The sequence below is a fragment of the Pipistrellus hanaki genome, assembly GCF_964339955.1.
Source record: "Pipistrellus hanaki genome assembly, chromosome: 19".
Lineage (NCBI taxonomy): Eukaryota > Metazoa > Chordata > Mammalia > Chiroptera > Vespertilionidae > Pipistrellus > Pipistrellus hanaki.
The window spans coordinates 23,965,427-23,987,963 of record NC_140521.1 but is presented as its reverse complement, the minus strand read 5'-3'; the positions used below and the strand labels follow the sequence as shown (position 1 = coordinate 23,987,963).

Here is a 22,537-nt window from a genome sequence, read left to right as displayed (position 1 = left end):
AGAGGGCAGTGAGGCCCCGCCGGGCTCAGCGTGAACACGTGCAGGGGCCCAGGCGGCCGGGCTCAGCGTGAACACGTGCAGGGGCCCAGCGGGGAGCCCCTCAGCGCGGACGGGACAAATGAGCTTTAACAAACAGGAGACAAAGAGGCCATGTTATTTTTAAAAATAATTCATTTGAGCGTCTCTTCCCTAAGTGCCAACTGAGCCCAATGTGGGCCAGGCAGGCGCCTGAGGACAGAGCTGACTGAGGTGCCCTTGGAAAACGCCAAAGGCTCCGGCTCTCCAAAGCAGCTTCTCTTGGTAAGCAGACGGCCACCTGGCCACTGAGCACTGCCCTGTGCCCTGTCCAGGAGACGCCAGAGTCTCCAGTCAGGTCCAGCCCAGGCTCCTTCAGTGTCTTCCCAGAGACGCGGAAAGGCGGGGGCAGCCGCTGGGCAGCGGGGAGCTGCCTCCTGGCGCTCCCGCCCTGACCCCTGCCCGCCCCTGTGCCTGGGTTGCTGTTCCCAGCACTCCAAATCGACGAGAGCTTGTCTGGTCTAGACCTTGAGGTTCTAACAATTTTTCATATTTTACAAAATCTAAAAGAAATGTTAAAAGACTATATAAACTTTAAGAAGTCAGTTCTTCTGTTAAAAACAAAAACTAGGAAACAAATGTAAGTGCTATTAATAAATGTAGCTAAACTGGACGGCTACTGTTTCATCAAACCATGTGGTCTGTTTTTAGATGGATTGCCCATCTTCACTGTCAAAATCACTGAATTCTGGTGTCAGCTCTGGCCCTAAATTATTCCGCTTCAGAGCAGCCCCCGACCTCCGTGACTTGGCTTCTCCGTCAGGGACCAGGAGCCGCCCGGGCCTGCCACAGTGCGGATTCCCTCCCATGGCGGCTCCCAGATGGTCCCCATTCCCCCCCAGCCCAGCGAGCAGCAAGCTCCTGGCTTTGCCCGCTCCCTTCCCGCTGCTCCTGTAGGAGCCACAGGCAACATTACCTCGTGGTTAGCAAATCGGATATCCCGGGAGAATATGGCTGCCAGCCAGTCGCACCCTAGTTTGACATCGATGCTCTGGGCTAGCTTCTCCAGCGTGGGCAGGTGGCTGGCTTGGAAGTGGTAAGCCAGGGTCACGTGCAGCTGCTTCTTATGAGGTTCCACGTGCACTTCTGGAAAAGGAAGGAGCCGGGTCTGTTAGGCTCAGCGCTGGAGCTGAGGGGGAACACAGCAGGGCGCCCGGTCACACAGCGCACCTCCCCCTGCGCGGCGAGCGCAGGCCGCCGCACCTGAGGGGTGGGGAGCACAGTCTGTGGAGCCGAGCAGGCTGGGAGGCAATCGTGCAGGGTGCCCCCCTCGTGACAACCCACCGCTCAGAGGAGGAAGCCCGCCCGGGGAGGACTCATTAACGTGTAACAGAGCAAAGGTCACCAAGCGACTCTCAAAGCTACGCTGCCTTGGTTCTGGTGAAATCAAGTCTCTTAGCTTCTGAGTGGCTCTGATGGAGAAATGAAGAAAAACAATCATTTTCTAAGTTTGAAACAGGGATTCTCAACAACATTTGGGTGAAATGACTCTGTTTGGGTGCTGCCCTCCTGGAGGCCACAGCAGCGCCAGAGTGTGACCGCCGGAAACGGCTCGGACATTGCTGGCCGTCCCCTGGGGCCAACGTATCCTGGTTGGAACCCCGGCTTAAAGCAGACAGACCGCTCCTCTAAGACACCCCAGAAGCAAGCAAAGCCAGCCGCCCGCCTCCAGGCCGCTCTGCTTCCGTGACTGTGTCTCTCTCAGTGGGGAGCGCAGCTCCTGGCCGTGCCAGCCTGGAAAAAGCTGCAGCCAGAGAGGCTTAGGGTGGCGGTGGCCATGGTGGTCCATGAGGTCCGAAAGGTCGGCGACTGCTGGTTTAGGGAGCTGAGGAACTAAGAGGCTCGCTCAGATCCCACCGAGATGCAGCGGGAGCGGGTCCGTGGGTCTGGGGCGCCTTCTCTGTGATACTGCATTGCTTCTCTGTGTGAGCCTGGAGGGCCAGGGCTGGTCTGTTCACACTGCATCCCAGTGCTCAGTCCTTGTTAAATGAACAAAGACACAGGGATGGGTCTCCCTGTGGAGGGCAACACTGAATATACCTGCTGAGGGAGTCTGAGTGTCCCCAAATTCCACAGCACCAAGGCGAAGCCCTGATGGCTGTCTTCTAGGTTGCAAGGAGCTGGGCCAGCTACACAGCAGGGTACGCAGTTCTGAAAACCACCAGCAGGGGGCGGAGATAGGGCCCAGAAACTGATTCTGAGCGGTGGGGAGGGAAGGGGTGGCGGGGGAAGAGCATCTTGGAGAGGAAGGGCTTTCTCTCCCTCCCACCAGGAAAGCAGCCCAGGCCCAGGGGAGACCGCTTGCTCCTGTGTGAGGCACCTGGGTTTCCGGCTACAACGGGAGTTTGGTGTCTGTGGGGTTTTCATGGTGCTGAGGGTGAACAGGAGCTGTTTCCCTGAGAAAGGAGGATGCACACAGGACTCCACTGTCCTCTCCATGGGCCATTTCTCTGGAATGTCAGGCCCTGTGACATGACAAGCACCCATGTCCAGAAGCAGACACTGGTCCAGGAGCAGGGGGTTGGGGAGGGGACCTTCCAGGCTGGACCCGAGGAAGCCCGAGCATCTCGGGGGCTGGCCCTCCGCACACTCCCGGCCCAGCCCTGCTCCCTGCTCGGGCTTTCCCGGTGAAGAGGTGCCCGCACAGGCCCACTGGCTGGGAGGACCCCGCCTGGACCCCAGGCGGCCCTGCCCTGCTCCACATGAGACGGCGCAGGCAGCTTGGTCCCTCTGGCCCTGGCTCAGCCCTCCGCGAGGGCGGGAGGGCGGACGGGTGGCCCCCGTGGCCTCTCTGCTGGGGCTGGGGTGGGGCGCCTGCCCTGCAGGGACCCTTCGTCTAAGATCGACATGGCCTCGTGCGCTCCTTCCTACTAAGCGGCAAGCCACCCTCCAGGGGTGGCCTCTCTTCTGGCTCTGCCAGCTCCTGTGCTCAGCCAGGCTCCCGGCTCCTCCAGGAAGCACCACGTCTGGCGGTCCTGTTCATGGAGATCCCGCAGCTTCCCACTGAGCCCCGGCCGCTGACTCCACTCCACAGACACCGCCTCACCTCACTGTCTGTCTGTCCTGCAGCTCGGGGAGCTCGTCTGCACCGGTGTGGTCAGAGGAGGGACACCCCCCCAACATACACACACACACACACACACACACACACACACACAATGCCTGTTGCCTGTCACTAGCACCCTGAGCGTCCCTGTAAGCTAACTCCTTTGGTGGGAATCACAGCAGCTTACGCTGAGAGCTGCCACGAGAGAGCAGAAGGGCTGGAGAGGGACTAGTGGGCGGCTTTTGAGGCTTAGGGGTGTCCAATGGCCTTCTAGGTCGCAGGGCGTGCTCGGTGGAGATGACCATTCCTTGGTTCTGAGTCCCCCTCTCCTCTCTGTGCTACGCTGCCCTGGCCGGGAGCGCCGGCAGGGTGGGTGCCTGCGTGGGAGGGCTAGGGGAAGGGAGGAAGGTTCCTAGCTCAGTGGCTCAACGGGGCACAGGTGTGTGTGCTCCTTCTGCTCGGTGTGGGGAGAAGCCCTGGGCATTCTCTCGGGAAAGTCAGCAGAGCAGCACAGAGGAGTGCTCCCGGGAGGGGACGTGCTCCTTGTCCTGCTCGGCCGCTTCCTGCGGGCCGCCTCCCAGCCCCACCCGCTCCTCACAGCACCGCGCCCCCCACCAGGCTCACCGGTTTTGGACGCAGCCTCCGCGGCAAAGTCAGCGGCGAACTTCTTGAGGACGTCGGCGCTGGCCTCCTCCACGAAGAGCCCGATGAAGTTGGAGGAGGTGTAGAGCTCCAGGGGCAGCGGCACCGAGAACTTGCCCTTCCAGCGGCTGACGGTGGCCTGCAGGGCCTCGCCCAGAGCGTCCGCCTTGCTGTCCTCGCACTGGAAGGGAAGCAGGCGCTGCACTCAGGGGCTAGGGGAGCTTGGCTCCAGGGTCCTCAGGGCACCCTCCGCCCAGGCTGAGGCTGAGGCCACCGCACACACATGCACACGCGCGCACACACACACACACGCGCCTGTGAGGCAGGACCTGCACTCCCGATGGCCTGGAACTGGGTCACAGCTCTTACTCTGTGACTCCGGGTCCCGCCAGGCGGCTGGGGCCTGGGCACCACGTCCCGTCTGGCAGGGCTGGGGTGCGGCTCACCATGAAGAACTGGCAGAGGGTGATGTGGGGGAAGATGTTGTGCGCCTTGTTCTTGCCGCAGATCTGCTTCGACTGCTGCCAGAAGTCGGAGAGCTTCTGGGCCAAGGGGCCCGTGGGGCGCAGGTACAGCACGTACTCGCGGGGCAGCGGGTCGTCCAGGAAGGGGTCGCCCACGTGGGAGAACAGCCTGGGGAGAGCCGGGGTCAGGCACGGCGGCGGCTCCTGGGCAGGGCTTTCCCTCTGCTTCCCTCGCAGCTCACACTTCACCCTGTGCCCGCGGTGCCTTAGCCTGGCTCCCTCAGAACCTGACGCCGCTCCGGGAGCCATTCTCAGGGAAACCCCAGCCCTTTCCTAAGCCAGGGCCCTTCACCGGGGCTCCTTCAGCTCAGCCGATGATTAAGCCAGCGCCCCCAAAGGCAAGGAACGCTTGGGAGCCACCCTCGGCTCTGCCCTGGTCAGTGATGTCCTGAAAGGTGGGTGGTATTTTCCTAAATTGTCCTGAAAGGTGGGTGCTATTTTCCTAAATTGACTTGGGCAGCGTACACGCAGTTTGATTGTGTCTGTCAGTGGCTGGAGGGCAGGCAGCTATAATCTGTGAGGCTCTCTGAGACACACTTGGGTCTCTAACCATGGCTGCTATGGAGAAGCACGCCCTGGGGCAGCGTGAGGAGGCAGCTGGCTGGATGAATGGTCCACTCAGGGTCTTCCTCGCCCCACCCCCAAGGTTCACTAAAGAGGCCACAACCCTGCTCATCCGCATATATTTAGAGTTGATCAAGTGTGGTGTTATCAATGTAGTTATTTTATACCAACCAGTCACATGCGGCTTGCACACTTCTTCCTCCGGTGGACGCCAAAGCTTTCTGTCTAGAAGAAGAAACCAAATTTCTATTGTCAGTGGCAGGCAGTGGTGGCAGGCAGTGGGTGTGAAGTGAGGGGCCAAGCCTCTCAGCAGGCTCCCCAGGGCCACAGCCAGGCTGGGACAGGGCACGGGCCTGCAGGCTCCTGAGCGGGGTGGGCTCTGTCTGCAGGCTCCACAGGGGAGTTTAGTTCTGCTTCCCTGCAGGTTGTCGTGCCTTGCTTTTGCCTCCTTAGTTCTCTCGCACTCACTCTGACTGCCTAGATCCCTTACAGAATGTTGTTGCTTATTCACAGGCCTTGGCAGAGTGTACGAGAAAGTGTGCCAAATGCCCACCAAGGACATTTGAGTTGGGTTAATTCAATGCCTCCTCCCGCCCACCTCCTGCCACCACCACAGGCTCAGGAGGATCCGTGATCTCCAACCAGTTCACAGACACCGTTAGGGCCAGTGTCCAGAGAGCACTGCTGGCCCTCCCGCTGCTGCTCCCGCTGCTGGAGAGACAGGATGGCTGTGGATCGAGGCCGTTGCGTGCCAGTACACAGCACAGCAGGAGCTTCTGAAGTTTCAGTCTGGTCTCCAAGAGCCGAGAGTTCTGGGCCGGTGCCCAGCTCTGCTATTCACCCAACCCATTTGAGCACTCATGCTTACGACGCCCATTCAAGAAATCCTTCGTGAACTGCTGTTATCTCATCAACACTGTGCTAAGTTCTAGGAATACAGCGAAACAACACTTCTGTGCTTCCTGCCCTCATGGAGATTTCAGCTGAGAGGCGTGAAAACATTCATCTGTTCAGATAGTTATTCACTTGCCTCTGTGGTCGGGGCAGTGAAGGGAACTAGAACCATAACATAGGACAGGGAGACCTAACCCAGGCCAAACAGTCAGAGGGTCAGGGAAGGCTTCAGGGAAGAGATGAGACCTTAAGTGAGACCTGAGGATGTGGATGGACCCCTCTGGGTAGGGATGGGGGTTGCATGGGCTGTGGTAGCGAAGAACACCTCGTGCATCCACTCTTTCGTCGAGTGCTTGAACGGCCTGACACTTGGGAGGTGGCCAGTGAGCACTCATTCCCACCCTTCCCCCGCCACTGATTCTGAGTCCTTGGGAGAGAGGAGTAAGGGGACAACGGAATGTCTCCTTTTCCCAATTGGCTGCTGAACCCAACTCCTCTCCCCTTTTCATGGTCCCTCCATGGAGCAATGAGAAGGCCTGGTGCTGTGAGAGTCATGGGAGATCCGAGGGAAAGGGACCTCACGATCATCTAGACCCGAGTTCTTCCCTCCACACAGGGACTTTGGGGGAGGAAGGACGGCGACTTGCTGAAGGCAGCCTGGTGAAGGTGAGGCCAAGTGCAGGCCAGGCTCTGGCTCTGCTCCCAGCCCAAAGGCAAGCGCAGTGCTTTCCTCTCCTGCATGAAAACCTGAGCACAGACGCCAAGTGATCAGGGAGAAGGAACGGGCACAGCTGAGGAGAACAGCTTACAGCAGACACTCCGCCTTTCAGTAAATGAAGTTAGGAGGTAGCAGGGCCAGTTCTCAGGGCCCCTTAGGATTTCTCAGGACAGAAGCTGCCAAGGAAAAGACTGTAAAACAAATTACCCGCCTCCCCGTCCCATGCCCACCCAGGTAAGGTGTTACGCGCTGGCCTGTTCCCAGCCGTTTTCTTACTGTTCACTGGGCCATCAGAGAACACACCTCTTGCCTTTTTTCGGATCCAGCAGCCATATACATACCCACAGTAGAATGCAAATCACAGTTTTTTAGAAGTTAGAATCTACTAGGGATTAAATTAATCAAAAGCACCTATTGTTTCAAAAACAATTCAGAAAAGGAAACTTGTTTGTGGTACAATGTGCTATTTATATAAAAGTTCCAGTTTTTTTCTATGCCCTTCCCCTGGTGAAATATACCCAACTAAAATTTACTTTTCTTTAAGCACTAGGAGAATAATCTGAAAATTAAAGGTCTAATTAAGTCATGATCTCCGTGACTCAAGATACAAATTTTGAAGGTGGTTCAAAACTATAATTGAGACAGATAATGAAGGGTTTGGGTGATAAGGCTCTGATAAAAATTTATGGAAATCCAAATTCTTCTTTGTGAAGAAGACAACTTGGAGAAGGCTTATGGGAATAACACCTCTCCTTCTGAAACTACTCAAAGAAACTCAAGAGGAGCAAAGCCTTCAGGCTTGTTTAAGGCTCATTTATGAGGCCAGCATTATTCTGATTACAAAACATGACAAGGACATTACAAACATAGAAAATTCTTAACAAAATATTAGCAAACTGAATTCAGCAATACAATAAAAAGATCACATACCATGATCAAGTAGATTTATTCCTGGGTGAAAGGTGGGTACAATATCTGCAAATTAATTAACTTGGTATATCACATAAACAAAAGAAAGAATAAAAATCATATGATCATATCAATAGATGCAGAAAATCCAGCACCCATTTATAATAAAAACTTTCAGCAAAGTGGGGATAGAGGAAACATACCTTAACATAACAAAGGCCATATATGACAAAACTACAACTACATTATACTTAACAGATAAATGCTTAAAGTGGTTTCCTTAAGATTAGTGATAAGATAGGAATGTCCACTTTCACTCATATTAAACTCAGTATTAGAAGTGCTAGCCATAGCAATCAGATAAGAAACAAACAAAAAGCATTCAAATTGGAGAAGAAGAAGTAAAACTGTATTTATTTGCAGATGACATTATACTTTGTATAGAGAACCCTAAATATTCAACCAGAAAACAATAGAACTGATAAATGAAGTTATTAATTAGTGGGACACAAAATAAATATTCATAAATTGGTTGTATTTTATACACTAATGATGAACTATCAGAAATAGATACTAAGAAAACATCCCATTTTCAATTGCCTCAAAAAACATCCACAACAACCTAGGAATAAATGTAACCAAGGAGGTAAAAGACCTGCACTCAGAAAACTGTAAGACACTAAAGAAATAAACTGAAGAAGATACAAGTAAATGGAAGCATATACTTTGTTTACGAATAGGAAGAATTAACATCATTAAAATATCCATACTACCCAAAGCAATGTACAGATTCAATGCAATTTCTATAAAACTACCAATAGTGTTTTTCACAGTAGAACAAAAAAATCCAAAAATTTATATGGAACCACAAAGACCCTAAATAGCAATAGAAATCTCAAGAAAGAAGAACAAAGTTGGAGGGATCACACTACCTGATATCAAACTATACTACAAGCCCTAGTAATCAGAATAGTGTAATACGGGCATAAAAACAGACACATCAATGGAACAGAAGAGAGAGACAGAAAGAAATACACACCTACATGGACAATTAAAATCTGACCAAAGAAAAGGCAAGAATATATAATGGGGTTAAAGACAATCTATTCATTAAACGGTGTTAGAAAATCTAACAGATACATGCAAAAAAATGAAACTAGACCACCTTCTTAGACGATATACAAGCATAAACTCAATATGGGTTAAAGACTTAAAAGACCCAAAACCATAAAACTTTTAGAAGAAAGCATAAGCAATAAACTCTGACATTTCTCTTAGCAATAATTTTTTCTGAAATATCTCTTAGAGGGAAACAAAAAACAACAACAACAACAAAAGTGAACTAATGGGACTACATCAAACTAAAAAGTTTTCCTTTTAAAAAGGAAATCATCAATGAAATGAAAAGACAACCTAGTGAATAAAATATCTGCTAATGATACATCAGATAAGAGATCAATAACCAAGATTCATATAGAACTTAACACCCCCTCCTAAAAACCCAATTAAAATATGGGCAGAAGACTAAAATAGACACTTCTCCAAAGAGGACATAAGATGGCCTCCAAATCACTAATCACCAGAGAGATGCAAATTAAGACCCTTCAGAGCTATCACTTCACACCTGCCAGATGACTATCGTCAATAAATCAACAAACAAGTGCTGGTGAGATGTGGAGAAAAGGGAGCCTTCAGGCACTGTTGGTGTGTATAAAGCCTGGTGCAGCCACTGTGGAAGATAGTATGGAGGTTCCGAAAACAAAACATGGAAGTGCCTTATGACTGGGTATGTGTCCAAAACATTAATTTGGAAAAATATATGTGCCGCATGCTCATTGCAGTGTTATTTACAATAAACAAGATACGGAAGAAACTTAATATATATCAACAGATAACTGGATAAAGACATTTTGATATATATATATATATATATATATATATATATATATATATACACACACACACACACACACACACACACACATATACATACAATGGAATACTACTTGGTCATAAAAAATGAAACCTTACCATTTGTGATAACATGGATGGACCTAGAGGGTATTATGCTAAGTGAAATAAGTCAGCCCGAGAAAGACAAGTACCATATGATTTCATTATGTGGAATCTAAAGAATAGAATAAACAACCAAATAAAAACAAACTAGCTAGCAGATACAGAGAACAAACTGATGGTTGCCAGAGGTGCTGGGTGAAAGGAGAAGCGATTAAGAAGTACCAATTGGTAGTGACAGAATGATCATAGAGATGTACAATCCAATGTAGGGAATAGAGTAGTAATATTGTGATAACTATGTATATGACACCAGTACTTGAGTTATTGCAGGACCACCTTGTAAGTTGAATAATTGCCTAACCACTCTGCTGTACACCTGAAAGTAAGTCTAATATATAAAAAGCCAGGGGTCGTCACAACCAAAACAACCAGACGGACGATCGAACAGCAGGCTGTGTGAGGTGACAAGGCCGGCAGGGGGGATTAGTGAGGAATGACCAAACGAGTAAACAGCAAATTGTATGGGGTGACCAGGCCACGGGGAGAGTGGGGAGGGGCGGGCGGAATTTGGGGGCAACCAGACTGGCAGGGTGGGAAGTTGGGGGCAACCAGGCTGGCAGTTGGGGGCAATCAGATGGCAGGCAGAGGCAGTTAGGGGTGATCAGGCTGGCAAGGAGACAGAGGTGATCAGGCAGGCAGGCAGGTGAGCAGTTAGGAGTTATCGTTCCCAGATTGTGAGAGATATGTCCAACTGCTGTTTTAGGCCTGATCTGCAGGCCTAAACTAGCAGTCTGACATCCCTGAGGGAACCCAGATTGGAGAGGTTGCAGGCTGGGCTGAGGGGACCAACCCCTCCCCCATGCATGAATTTTATGCACTGGGCCTTTAGTATAAAATACTGTTGAATGTCAATTGTAATCTATATATATAAAACCCTAATATACAAATAGACTGAATAGCAGAACAACCAAACAACTGGTCACTATGATGTGCACTGACCACCAGGGGCCACATGGCGGACTTCGGCTGTGGCAGGATGGTGGAGCAGGTGAGCGGGGGCACCAGACCAAGGCCTGTCGCTGTCATTGGGGTGAGCTTCTGGTGGTTCCTGAAAATTCTTTGCTCCCACACACCATGGTCCCGCCCAGTGCTCACACCTCCTGCCGGCGCTCACCCTGCTCACACCTGCTGCTGGCACTCGAGTCACTGCTCGCACCTGTTGCCAGCCCCGATCATTCAGCACCATCAGCGGGTGCAAGCAGTGGCTGCCAGCCCCAATCGTCCCTCAGAGCTTCTCCACCTCCCCCTGCTCCAGAGGTTGATGGGGACTGGCAGCCGCCTCTCACACCCACTGCCGGCACCAGACCCGCTTGCACCTGGAGCCGGTGCCAGAGCCACTGCTTGCACTTGCTGCTGGTGCCTGGCACCGGTCCCAATTACTCAGTGCTGTCTGTGGGTGCTCAGAGCAGCTGCTGGCCCTGATCACCCCTGAGGGCTTCTCCACCTCCCCCTGCTCCTGAGAGACCATCAGAGCAGCAGCAGCCAGGCACACCTGCTGTCAGCACAGGCCCCACTCACACCTGCTGCTGGTGCCAACCTAATCATTCCAGGCTGTCAGCAAGTAGGAGTGACAGCTGCGGGAGCAAGGTATGGGCAGACAGGGACAGGGAGCTGTGGTGGAGGGGCAGGGGAGGGGGGCACAGAGGAGGGACCAAGACCCGCCCCTGTGCCCACTGCAGCCTCAAGGCCCACATTCTTTCAAGGTGCATGAAATCGTGCACTGGGCCCCTTGTTGAAAAATTATATTAAAAAGTGTTTTATGGAAAGTTATTGTATCTGATGCACCTTCTCTAGCAAATGTTACCAAGTAAAAACAAGCTTTAGCAACAGCAGAGAGGGCTCGCCTTAGTCATCAGAAGGAATTTCCTGGCAGTATGTGCTACAAAGCTGTTTGGCTTTCTTTGAAAGTTTCTGGTGAGTAGTTAGTGATCTGAAACAGGTGTGAGATTCTTTATGCAGGAGGCGTCAACTGGTTTCCAAGGAGCCTGGGCAGAGCTCCTGCTGGAGGCACTGGCTCATTCTGTTCCCAGAACTCTGTCCACAGAACAGACTGAACATGGGTAGCAGCAGAACTCGTCCCCTGTCTCCGCCTCACTGACGAAAGACGGTGCAATGGAGCTCCCACCGGCCTGGTGCCTGGGTGGTGGGGTGTGCAGGGTGAACCCCAAACATCAGGTTGAGCTTGAATGGCTGCTACCTGTAGAGTGACTCAGAGCTGGCAGAGACAGCGGAGATCTTGAGCAGATAACAGAGGAGCGGCCCTTTAAACCCAAAGGGGAGGAGGCCAGCCTGAGAACCACAGCGACGACTGTTTAGGTGGGACCTGGGCAGTGGGAGTCAGTGAGGCATCAACTGCGGATGTTCTCAGGTGAGAACAGAAACTTGCCTCCTGTTCCTGGTCCTGCCTAATCTCCCTGTTATGCTGAAGGTTCATTCTCAGCAGAATGTGAAAAAAATGATGCGAATTCTCAGGCCTCGCCACAGTGCCCATGGCCAGGCCTCCTCAACTGGGGAGGTGAGGCCGGGGTTGCCCTCAGCTCTGTCACATTTGGGGTTCCAGGCTGGTCTGGCTCCAGGGCCACAGCTCCCGCCCCACCAGGTGGAGAGCCTCATGGCCCTGTCACTCTGCACACACCCGAGGCACACTTCTTCCCCCTCCTCTTCCCTCTCCCTTCTTTACTTTCCTCCCTCCTTCCCTTCTTTCCAATCTCTGTTTTCCCTTCTCCTCCCAGGGAACTCTTAATAGGAAACCAAATGACAGTAAGAAATGTACTGGGTAGAGCTTTCGGATTCACGCCTGATCCAGGAGATCAAGTATGTCAACGCGCGGCCGGCCCACATGCGGCCCACAACAAACACTTCTGCGGCCCAGCCGACAGAACGGGATGTGAGAAACATTTCAACAAAAATTTTGTAACTTAAGTTTTATAATATCCTGTTATACATAATTATTAATATTGAACTACAACGTTCGATATTATGTATGTATATTATATAATTGTGTTGCATTCATTTCCCTTATTCGTCTTATGCGCAGGCGCACCACTTCTCTCCACTAATACCAGCAGTGGATATTTTAGCAGCCGATGGCCACGTCATTAGTCTTGGACTGACTTGTTTGGTGTGCACAACAGGAAATATTTCACTTTTGGTGAAGAAAAATAGGTTTATTTGTGTTACACTTATTGATTTGTGCAGTTTTTCAGTGTCTGGTAAGTTAATGTTCAAAAAAAAATATTAACTTTTATTAAAATGTTCCATTATAAGGATTACTCATTTATTTCAGCCCTTTGTAATCAGCATCTCTCTATCGAAATAAACCTACGTTTCTATGAAAATGGAAGCTTTTGTATTTTGCGCCCGAGTTTGACATGCTTGCGGTAGATGCAGGCTGGCCCACTTCCAGGCCCAGCAGAAGCAAGGTTAGAGCTGGCCTGGAATTTCCCACTTAACTGTCCCCAGGCTGGCTTCCTCTGCAGCCTCACTGGCCCATGGGGTCCACTGTGGCTGACCCTTCACTTCCTCTCAGCTGAACAGCAGGTGTGCTGAGCTCTGTGCTGCCACTGGGATCACACAGACCAGAAAGGGCGGCCCTTGCCCATGCAGGGGCGAGCAAAAGTAGGGTTACAGTGCGAGAATCTTTGTTTATTCCTGTGTCACTGTGTGCTAATGGGTGCACTATTGATTGGCAGGGACCCACTGGTGCCTGCCCTGCAGAAGTCACAGTGGGAGGAAGAAACAGACGCAACACCTCCCCGCTGCCTGGTGGCGCTGCCGTGCCTGAGTGCCGAGGGGCGGGGAGCTGCGGCTGAGCTCACAGCTGAACACAGAGCTCCTCTAGGTCAGGAGGCCTCAGCAAACCCAGAGGTGCTGGGGGGCAGTTTAAATTCTCAAGGGAAAAAGCAGTACGCGTCATGCAGTAGACATCCCACAAGCTACTAGCTCAGCAGCCACAGTTCCAGTTAAGTTGTGTTGCATTCCTCTTGACTTCCTATCATTGTGAACTGGCATTTTGGAAACGGTTGTAATAAGAAGCAAGTGCCCAGTGAAAACCCGGCAGAACAGTACATGAGAATGGCTGTGTCCGAACTGGCCCAGCAAACACACATCCTATTAGTAGATAGTTGTGGTTATTTAAAAATGAAATAAAAATACTATTTTTCTTTCAATTATGTGTACTATTTTTCACATGGCCCTGATGTTCTTAGGAGACAAATACTTATTAAGTTCTTTGGATCTAACTACTAAATGAATTATTAGGCATTTACGTAGGCCTACAGGCTCTATGTAAAAATGATTGAGACACTAAGGATGCTGTGAACTGAGACAGTTTGGGGCTCTGTTCTAGAAGAAATGATGCTTGATGGAGATGTTAAAAGCAGAGTAACAGCTGGCTAGAAGAAGAGGAGAGGGAGAGGGTGTCTGAAGTGGAGAGCGTGGCAAGAGCTAATGTACGTGTGCAGGGGAAGTAGAGCTCATGCCACTGGAACAAAGATGGTAAAGCTGGAAGAAAGTAGAGATGAAGCTGCACAGGTAGACAGGGGACAGCTCAGGAAGGAATGTGTGTGGGCCAGTTTAGAGGGCTTGGCCCTGATTAGCTTATGGAGTGGGGACAACAAGAATGGTAAGTGAAGAGGCGATCAGAGCTACTCATGAGGGATGGAGTGACTACTTAGAAAGGGCGTGTTGAGAAGCTGAAGTATAAGGAGAGGGGCTGTTGGGAAGGAAGTCTGGGTTATTGAACGGGTGACTCCTGGAGGCTGATGAGAACTATAGCTTGAATGTTTGTGTGGATGGTGGGGACACCCATGAGTGAGAATGTAAGAGTAGAGACACGTTAGGGTTGGGGCTGGGGTAGTAATGGCTGCTGAGCTCAGTTATTGTTCCCTGGAGAAGCTGGGATCTGGGTTAACTGCCAGACCAGATATCATTAACAGACACTGGTCTAGCTGGGTACTATGTTCTTCGAGTTTTTGGCTACTTCACTTTGATTCCTTGTCTCTCTGTTTGTAAACAAGACATTTCTTTAGACTATCCATTGAGCGCCTGCATCCTGTCTAAGGAGTCCTTTCAGATCCCAACTCACTCCCAACTGAGGTCAGTAAATACTCAAGCCACCTGGATCCAGGGGACAGGCTAACCCAGACCCCGGGTTCTCCGGGAAGCATGATATGTATCTCACCTGCCTTCAAGCAGCGGGTCAATTCCTATTTTAATGGAACTCAAACCTGAAACCTGAAGCAAAAAAATTAGGAAGCATGTGTACTCATAGAAATGGAAGCATATCCCCTCAAAATCGCAAGACTTTGATTTAATGAATTAGAAACCTGATTTGTTAAGCTTTCCAATTACTTGTTGTTCTGTCCTTAGCTTTGGATTGCTGATAGATGTGTACTCGTGGCCTCATTGCTCTGTGCGCTGGGGCTCAGGGATCAAGGACTTGCTGGTGTAGGAAAAGAGTAGATAATGAGATAAGTGTAACCCTCCAAGTGGATGAAGCTTCCTATACAAAATTAAATATTAAATGTCCTTCATTTATCTAAGAAAATCTCAAATTTAGAAACATTTAATGCTAGCTGTAGGATTTTTTTTTTAAATGTTTTTACCCTGTAAGATATTGTTACATTTTCCACATCTAATACTGTGAATTCAATTAAAAGATGGCCCAGTTATTCACAAAGTTCACCCTTTTCCCTAGATCTGCTCTAGCCTGGGGGATGGGCAAACATAGGTAGAATCTAACTCCTATTTTTCCTGGTTGGCAACTTCGGTGTAAAATATAAGGAGGCCACTTGTGCCACAAAGCAACAAGGAGGAATTAATTTAGGGTGTATTTAAATAACAGATGCTATTTGGTAATGTGGTTTTAGGTAGAAATATCAGAGGCCTCTATTGTGCTCTATGAAGAATCCCCTGCCCTGTGCTACCTTCATAGGATAATAGGCAGCTGAACAGTCTTCCAGAGACTGACAGCTACCCTGAGGACAGAGGGCAAGGTGGTGTGGTGACTGGGCATCTATTTGCTTCTCTATTTAGAGAAATCCTACCTAATAAAAGAGTAATATATAAATTAACCATCACTCCACTATACTCACAAGCCACACCCACCAGTCATGCCAACCAGCCCATCAGAGTGAGTATGCAAATTAACCCCAACCAAGATGGCTGACACCACAGAGAGTAAGAGGGAGACTTGGGTTTCCCTGGCAATGGAAGAAGCCAAGCTTTCCACACACCCTGGCTGGCCCAGGCCTCTGCTTAAGGCTACAAAGTTTCAATTATAGAAGATAAATCCCAAGAAAAATGGTGACAGCCACAGAGCTGGAGAGAGCAGGCTAGGGTTGCCCCCGGCAACAGAGGAAGCCAAGCTTTCCAGCCCCGCCCTGGCTGGCCTAGGCCTCCACTCCAGGCTACAAAGTTTCAATTATAGAAGGGGAATAAACCCCAACAGAAATGGCTGCTGCCATGGAGCGAGCAGAAGTTTCAATTGTAGAAGATAAATAAATCCCAGATCCCAGGGCCTCTGCTTGGGTCGCCAGGGAGCATGGCTGGCCTGCAAACCTCCACAAGCCCCTCACCCAGGCTGCCCATGCCCCAAGGGAACCCCCAACCTTCAGGGAAAACCAGCAGGCCCCCACCCATGCACCAGTCCACTATCCTATCTAATAAAAGACTAATATGCAGATTGACCCTCACTCCAATACACAAGATCAAGATGGTTGCCTCCATGTGGTCAAAGATCCTGTCCTCATGTGGACACAAGATGACCACCACAAGATGTCCAGCAGGGGAAGGCAATTGGGAGAAACCAGGCCTTCAAGGGAAGGCAGTTGGGGGCAATTAAGCCTGCAGGGGAGGGCAGTTAGGGGTAACCAGGCTGACAGAGGAGGAAAGTTGGGGGCAAACAGCCTGGCAGGGGAGCAGTTAGACATCAATCAGGCTGGCAGGGCAGTGGTTAGGGGCAATCAGGAAGGCAAGCAGGTGAGCAGTTGGGAGTTAGCAGTCCTGAATTGTGAGAGGGATGTCCCACCGTGGGATCAGGCCTAAATGGGCATTTGGACATCCCCCAAGGGGTCCCAGATTGAAGAGGGTACAGGCTGGGCTGAGGGACAGTCACCCCCCCACCCCATGCACAGATTTCGTGCACCAGGCCTCTAGTCTATATATAAAAGCCTAAGCAGCCAAACAACCGAACAACCGGCCTACCAATCACTATGATGCATACTGACCACCAAGGGGCAGATGCTCAATGCAGGAGCTGCCCCGCTGGTGGTCAGTGCAACCCCTCCCCGCCGCTCCCCAGGACAATTCCTATGGCTTCGAATGCCCCATTTGCCAGCCAGGCCGAGGAACCCCACCCACCCATGCACGAATTCATGAACTGGGTCTTTAATATAAGAATAAGAAAGTCAGTAATGACTGGAGACCTTCCACACACCAGGCACCTACAGACTTAAACCCTCATGAAAAACGTGACACTGTCCTGTTAGGAGTCTCTGGACCTGGTGGCTCTGCCTGGCACTGGCTGTGTCACACCTCTGTGCGCATTTTATGATGCTGTCCCAACCGGGGCTGGTTCTGAAGCTGTGGCTGAAGTCTGACTCAGTGAAAGGAGTCTGCTGAGCAGTTGAAGCCCTGAGCCCACAGCCTCTCACTGAGCCTGGGAAGCATGGCCTCCCCCCTCCCTCTTCTCTGGAAGCCAGGGAGAGGGGGCCCCAACACTTTGCTGGGTGTAACCATAGCTCTGCCCAGGCCCCCGGGTGCCTTTCGGGAGGGAATGGGGCTTCTCAGCAGCAGACAGAACCCCATGAGCAGAGCTCCCCCATCATGATGGGGGTTGGAGGATGGCCACAAAATAAAGCGCAGACATGTGTCCATGCAGGCCAGGGACCTGAGCTGCTCACAGAGCTACCAGTCTGACCCCTGATTCACAGCCTGCACCTCCTCTCATGCACACTGCCTACTGACTGAGACTTCCGTTTCTGACGTGGTTACCCTCTCATCCACAGGGGCCAATAAGATCCATACAGTGTTGGTCCCACTTTTAATCCATGATCAAAGGCCAAACGAATGTGGAGAGCGTTTGAGGAGCAGCTAAGAGGCACACAAGCAAAGGATGGGCAGGCATGGTGCTTCAGCTCAGCCTTCCTGGCTTCAGGAAAATCAAGGCCAAACATGGCTGCCTCGTGGGTCCTTAAAGGAGCCAAAACACGGGCACTGGTTTTCAGGTGCCTCTTCCCTGGAGGAAGTCATCTCCCCATTTGGGGCTTTAGCTTCACCTTAGGAGAGGAGGTGATGAGTGGCACACAAGGACACTGGTGAGAAGGAAAGATGTGCCATGGATGAAGTGTCTGAGGTCCTCAGAAGCAACCCTACGCAATAAAGAAACTAGTTCTGTGACTGCCAAGAAAGTTGAGACCTCCCTGTTTATCCCTCCTTCTCCCCAAACAAGATAGAACTTCCGCCACGGTTGTACCAAAGACTGTTTCTTGTTTCCGCAGGCCTTCAGAAGAGGGGCCTCGGCAGCAGCTCGCCTACTGGTCCCGCTGTGTGTCCACCTCCTGCTGCCTGTGGCCAGGCTCATGCTACCTTCTCCGCGCCTCCAGACGTGGTCACAACTTTCCCTGCTTAACAACATCGTTCACTGTGGCACTTTTACACAAGGAATTGGAGCTACTTTTGTCTCCAAGGCCAGTGAGATAGGCTTGCAGGACCCCTCCTGGGCAGCTCAGCTTAACAAATTCATCTCCAGGGCCCCAGCCCCTAGGCCACCTCCCTAGAAGGCTGAAGGAAAGACGTGGAGGGCCCTGCCAATAAACTAACCCAGAACAGCCCGTTCCCTTCCCGGAAAATGAACCCAGTGGAGGAAGATGGATTGATCGGAGACCCAGGTTCAGAGTCAGGCTCCTGGCGGGAGCCCCCTCAGCCCGTGGGCTAACGGCCGGTGTTTTCAGAGGCTGCGGCCTGTGCAGCTAACACCAACGGAGCAGCAGCCAGCCGGGTGAGGACGCTCCCACCAGGGCCAGCCAATGGCAATGAAAATGCTAGTTTTCTGTTGTTTTAGATAAAACTAATCAGAAAGGGGGAGGGACTGGGAGCTATTTGGGGGCTTAAGGACTCCAGTTGGAAAACTTCAACCTGCCACGCTGCCCTTTTCCTCTCCCGCCAACAGGACGCCCTCCCAGCCCACCAAGAGCTGGTCAGCAGGTTCCCGGGGAGGGTCCCAGGGGATGCTGCTTCGGTTCCGAGTTTTCCTGTGGCAGGGCCCGCGCCCATGGGAGAGCCTTGTTTTGTTCTTGCTGAAAAGGTGCTGGGGCTCTGGCCTCGGCTGCAGTTGGGAACCAGCCATTAGAGGGAGGGGGGGAAGCAGTGAGCACGTCCCTCCGAGCCTCTGAGTACGTCTCCCGGGTACAGACAGGCCCCTCCCGGGTACGGACAGCCCTCCCCCCCTCCCCGGTATAGACAGGCCCCTCCCGGGTATAGACAGGCCCCTCCCGGGTACGGACAGTGCCTCTCCCAGGTACGGTCAGCCTCCCCCGCCCTTCCCCCCTCCTCCAGTATAGACAGGCCCCCCCCGGGTATAGACAGGACCCCTTCCGGGTACAGACAGCCCCCCCCCCCCGGGTACAGACAGTCGTCGTAGTCCCCCCCCACCCCTGGTACGGGCAGGACCCCTCGGGGGTCAGGGAGCTGCTGCGGAGGCAAAGTGGAGGTGCAGTGAGACAGGAGCAGGTTCTGGGGAGCACACTCTTTTTGGTGGACGGACTGTGACTACTTCCTCTAACATCCCTTTTCCAAGTCTCCTAAGTGGTAACAGTCGCTGCCCCTGCAGGCAGACGAGGCTCAAGGCAGCATTAGTGTGTTTGAGAGCTCAGCACATACTTAAAATAGCATCGGCCTTAGCAATTATCTGTCATCTCTGCCGTCTTCCTAGAATAAATGTCTCCAATTCCAGGCTAATGGACACATTTCAAGACTGGCATCAGAAGACCCAGATCTCTTTTCTGCTAAAATGATCGGCAGCCACGTGGGAAGGTCTTGAGGAGTGCTGGGATTTGGGGAGAGAAAGCTTTCCAGACAAGGCAATCCCACAGGAAAAGGGGCAGAGGGGTGAGCGGCCAGAGCCACCTGGAGAAGCTGCTGCCGAGGCGCCTCCTTGAGGCAGGAGCCCGCCTGTGGGGAGGCAGGTGGGGGCTGCTGTAGTCAGGAGGGAAGTGGGGCGTCACCGGGCTCTGAGCTGCGGAGGGGAGGGTCCAAGGAGAGCAGAGCCAGCCCTGAGCTGGGTGTCTCAGTCCTTGGGTACTGGGTGAGGCTAGCCAGGCTCCCCTTTTCCTCGAGGATCCTAAGAGCCTAAGTTACTTTCACTTCCTTGGGGTCTTCATTCCCTGCTCTGCAGAGTGACCCCCAGGGAACCAGGATAAACATTTCAAAGGCTCATCATGACGTGCATGACGAACTACCCTGTTTCCCAGAAAATAAGACAGTGTCATATATTCATTTTTTCTCCCAAAGTTGCACTAGGTCTTATTTTCAGGGGATGTCTTATTTTCGGGGAAACACGGTATTATTATTCCCTAACAAACAGAGGATCCGAAGACACACAGCAACCTGGGACAAAGCGATCCCCAACTCATATTAAATGAGGTGCAGAGCGTTACACTGACACTCGCACAGCCCCTGCCTACAACAGGCACCCAATGAACATGGCCATGGTTTGCACATTATGCTCTCCAGCCATCTACCTCCTGCGTGGCTCACACACCTTTCCCCCGAGGGACACTGCAGCTCCCGCGGGACAGTGCTCCAGCCAGCAGCCCAGGTCAGTTTCGAGGCTGAGGTGTCATCTCTGATTCCTGTCAGCCCTAGAAGATTCTGTTTCTAGGTTACAGGTCCTATAGGAAACCATGGGAACAGGCGGCCTGGAAGGCAGTGTCTGCCCTGCAGGATCTGTGTCCTGAGGAGGAACGCCCTGTGGTTTCGGGGCAAAGGGGGCCCTGGCATAAGAGGCTGTGGGGCTCTGTGGGGGTTAGAGAGGCACTGGCGCCGAAGGCCTTGCTGGCTGGTAGCTCTGGCCATGCCCTGGTGGGGCAGCAGCTTCTGCAGGACGCGGAGCAGGGCAGGGCCATGCGGGCGGACAGGCCCAGCAGAGGCTGAGCTCCCTCAGTGCGGCCTGCAGTCCTGCCCGCGACGCTTCTCACAACGTTCAGTCACCCCCGGTTCCTCCCCACAGCCCATGAGGCAGGCACACGTCACAGAGGAGCAAGAGGAGGCCCCAGAGAGGTTCAGACACTTGTTCAGCTCCTGGGATAGCATAAGCCAGAGGTGTGACGAGAACTCTGACCTGCCTGTTCTTGTCCAGACGCCTGAGGGGCATTGGGTGCTGAGGGAGGGAGGGAGCCCAGGTGGTCAATCTCTGCAGCGACAGCTGGCAGGTGGGATTTAAAATCCAGAGAGGGGGGTGCTGCCTGGCGTTCCCTAGCAGGAAGGAAATAGAACCCCCAGCCTGGGCTGAACCCCCGAACCGGCAGCGCTGAGCCCCAAGTTATGTGCCAGACCCTGGGGACCCAGGCTCCGGCAGGGGGAGACAATCCCGGGGGACGGCGAAATGCGGGGCCCCCGGAGTCGCGTGCACATGGCGCGCAGAGGACTGAATGTTGACTCTGATGCTGGATTACCCTAGCCGGAAGAAACAAAGCCTCCGGCGGCAGCTCTGAGCCTCAGCCCAGACCGCCCCGAACTCCAGGTCTGGGCCAGTCCCTGGGGACCCAGGCTCGGGCAGGGGGAGACGGAGCTGTGAGGTGGAGTCCTGGGAGCGCGGCGAAAGGCCGAGCCCCCGGAGTCGCGCACACTGTGCGCAGAGGACAGTCTGTTGACTCTGATCCTGGACTCCCCTAGTGGGAGGGAGAAAGAAAGCTCCAGACTGAAGGAACGCCACGAGGAGCAGGAGCCCCTGCCAGACACCGGCCAGCCGGGCGCCAGCAAGGAGCCGGGCGACGGGGCCCCCAGTGGGGGGGGTGCCCCTGAGCCTTCGACTGCTGAGCGCTGGCAACGGAGCCAAGGACGGGGGCTGCTTCCTGGGCGGCACCGACCCAGGCAACAGGCTGAAGCAGCGCAGGAGCCTGCGGAGAACAAAGGGGTGCCACAGGCCAACCTGCTGAGCTCCCAGGACAAGGAGGAAGAAACCAAAGAAGTTCTCAATGTGAAGAAATCAAGTGAGAGCAAATGATAGTAAAATTACTTAAGAAAGAATACAAAGAAGATCTTGAAAAATCAAAGACTAAGTCAGAACTCAACGCACCAGCCAACATTGCAACATAAATGCGTTTTGTTTGTTTTTTTAAAAGAAAAAAAAAAGGAGAAAAAAGGGACAGAATGTTGGAACAGCGGCGACCAGGCCTAGAGTGGCCAGGCACAAGGCAGTGGCAGCTGGGCCCGGAGCTGCAGTGGCCAGGCCCCAGAGCAGCAGCAGCCAGAACAAGAGCATCAACGGCCAGCACTGGAGCAGCCAGACCTGGGGCAGTGGCAGCCAGGCCTGAGGCAGAGGCAGCCAAGCCCAGGGTGGCCAGTCCAGGAACACCCAGACACGGAGTGGCTGGGCCCGGAGAAGCCCGGTCCAGAGCAGCCGGGTTGGGAGCAGCCAGGCCCAGAACAGCAGTAGCCAAGCACGGAGCATCCAGGCTGGGAGCGGCCAGGCTCGGAGCAGCCGGGTCGGGTGCGGCCAGGCCCGGAGCAGCGGCGGCCAGGCTGGGAGCGGCCAGGCCCGGAGCAGCTGGGTCTAGTGTGGCCAGGCCTGGAGCAGCGGCTGCCAGACTAGGAGCGGCCAGGCCCGGAGCAGCAGCTGCCAGGCTGGGAGCAGCCAGGTCCGGAGCAGCCGGGTCTGGTGTGGCCAGGCCCGGAGCAGCGGCTGCCAGGCTGGGAGCGGCCAGGCCCAGAGCAGCCGGGTCTGGTGCAGCCAGGCCAGGAGCAGCGGCTGCCAGGCTGGGAGCGGCCAGGTCCGGAGCAGCAGCTGCCAGGCTGGGAGCGGCCAGGCCCGGAGCAGCCGGGTCTGGTGCGGCCAGGCCAGGAGCAGTGGCTGCCAGGCTGGGAGTG

The 22,537-nt window shown here is 53.0% G+C and overlaps 1 protein-coding gene across 3 annotated transcripts in view; it reads right to left on the bottom strand.

The window, feature by feature from the left end:
- Nucleotides 1–22,537, bottom strand: part of UBASH3B (ubiquitin associated and SH3 domain containing B) — a 136,277-nt gene that overhangs the window by 39,641 nt on the left and 74,099 nt on the right. For all 3 annotated transcript variants that reach the window (XR_014793557.1, XM_084868432.1, XM_084868433.1), the window contains exons 2-5: nucleotides 5,023–5,076; nucleotides 4,210–4,396; nucleotides 3,746–3,944; nucleotides 992–1,161 (exon numbers count right to left, since the gene is read on the bottom strand). Coding sequence is in view for 2 of the 3 variants with exons in the window: in XM_084868432.1 (XP_084724558.1) it covers nucleotides 992–1,161; nucleotides 3,746–3,944; nucleotides 4,210–4,396; nucleotides 5,023–5,076 (610 nt within the window). In the remaining variant the exon portion in view is untranslated. The remainder of the gene's footprint in view (nucleotides 1–991; nucleotides 1,162–3,745; nucleotides 3,945–4,209; nucleotides 4,397–5,022; nucleotides 5,077–22,537) is intronic.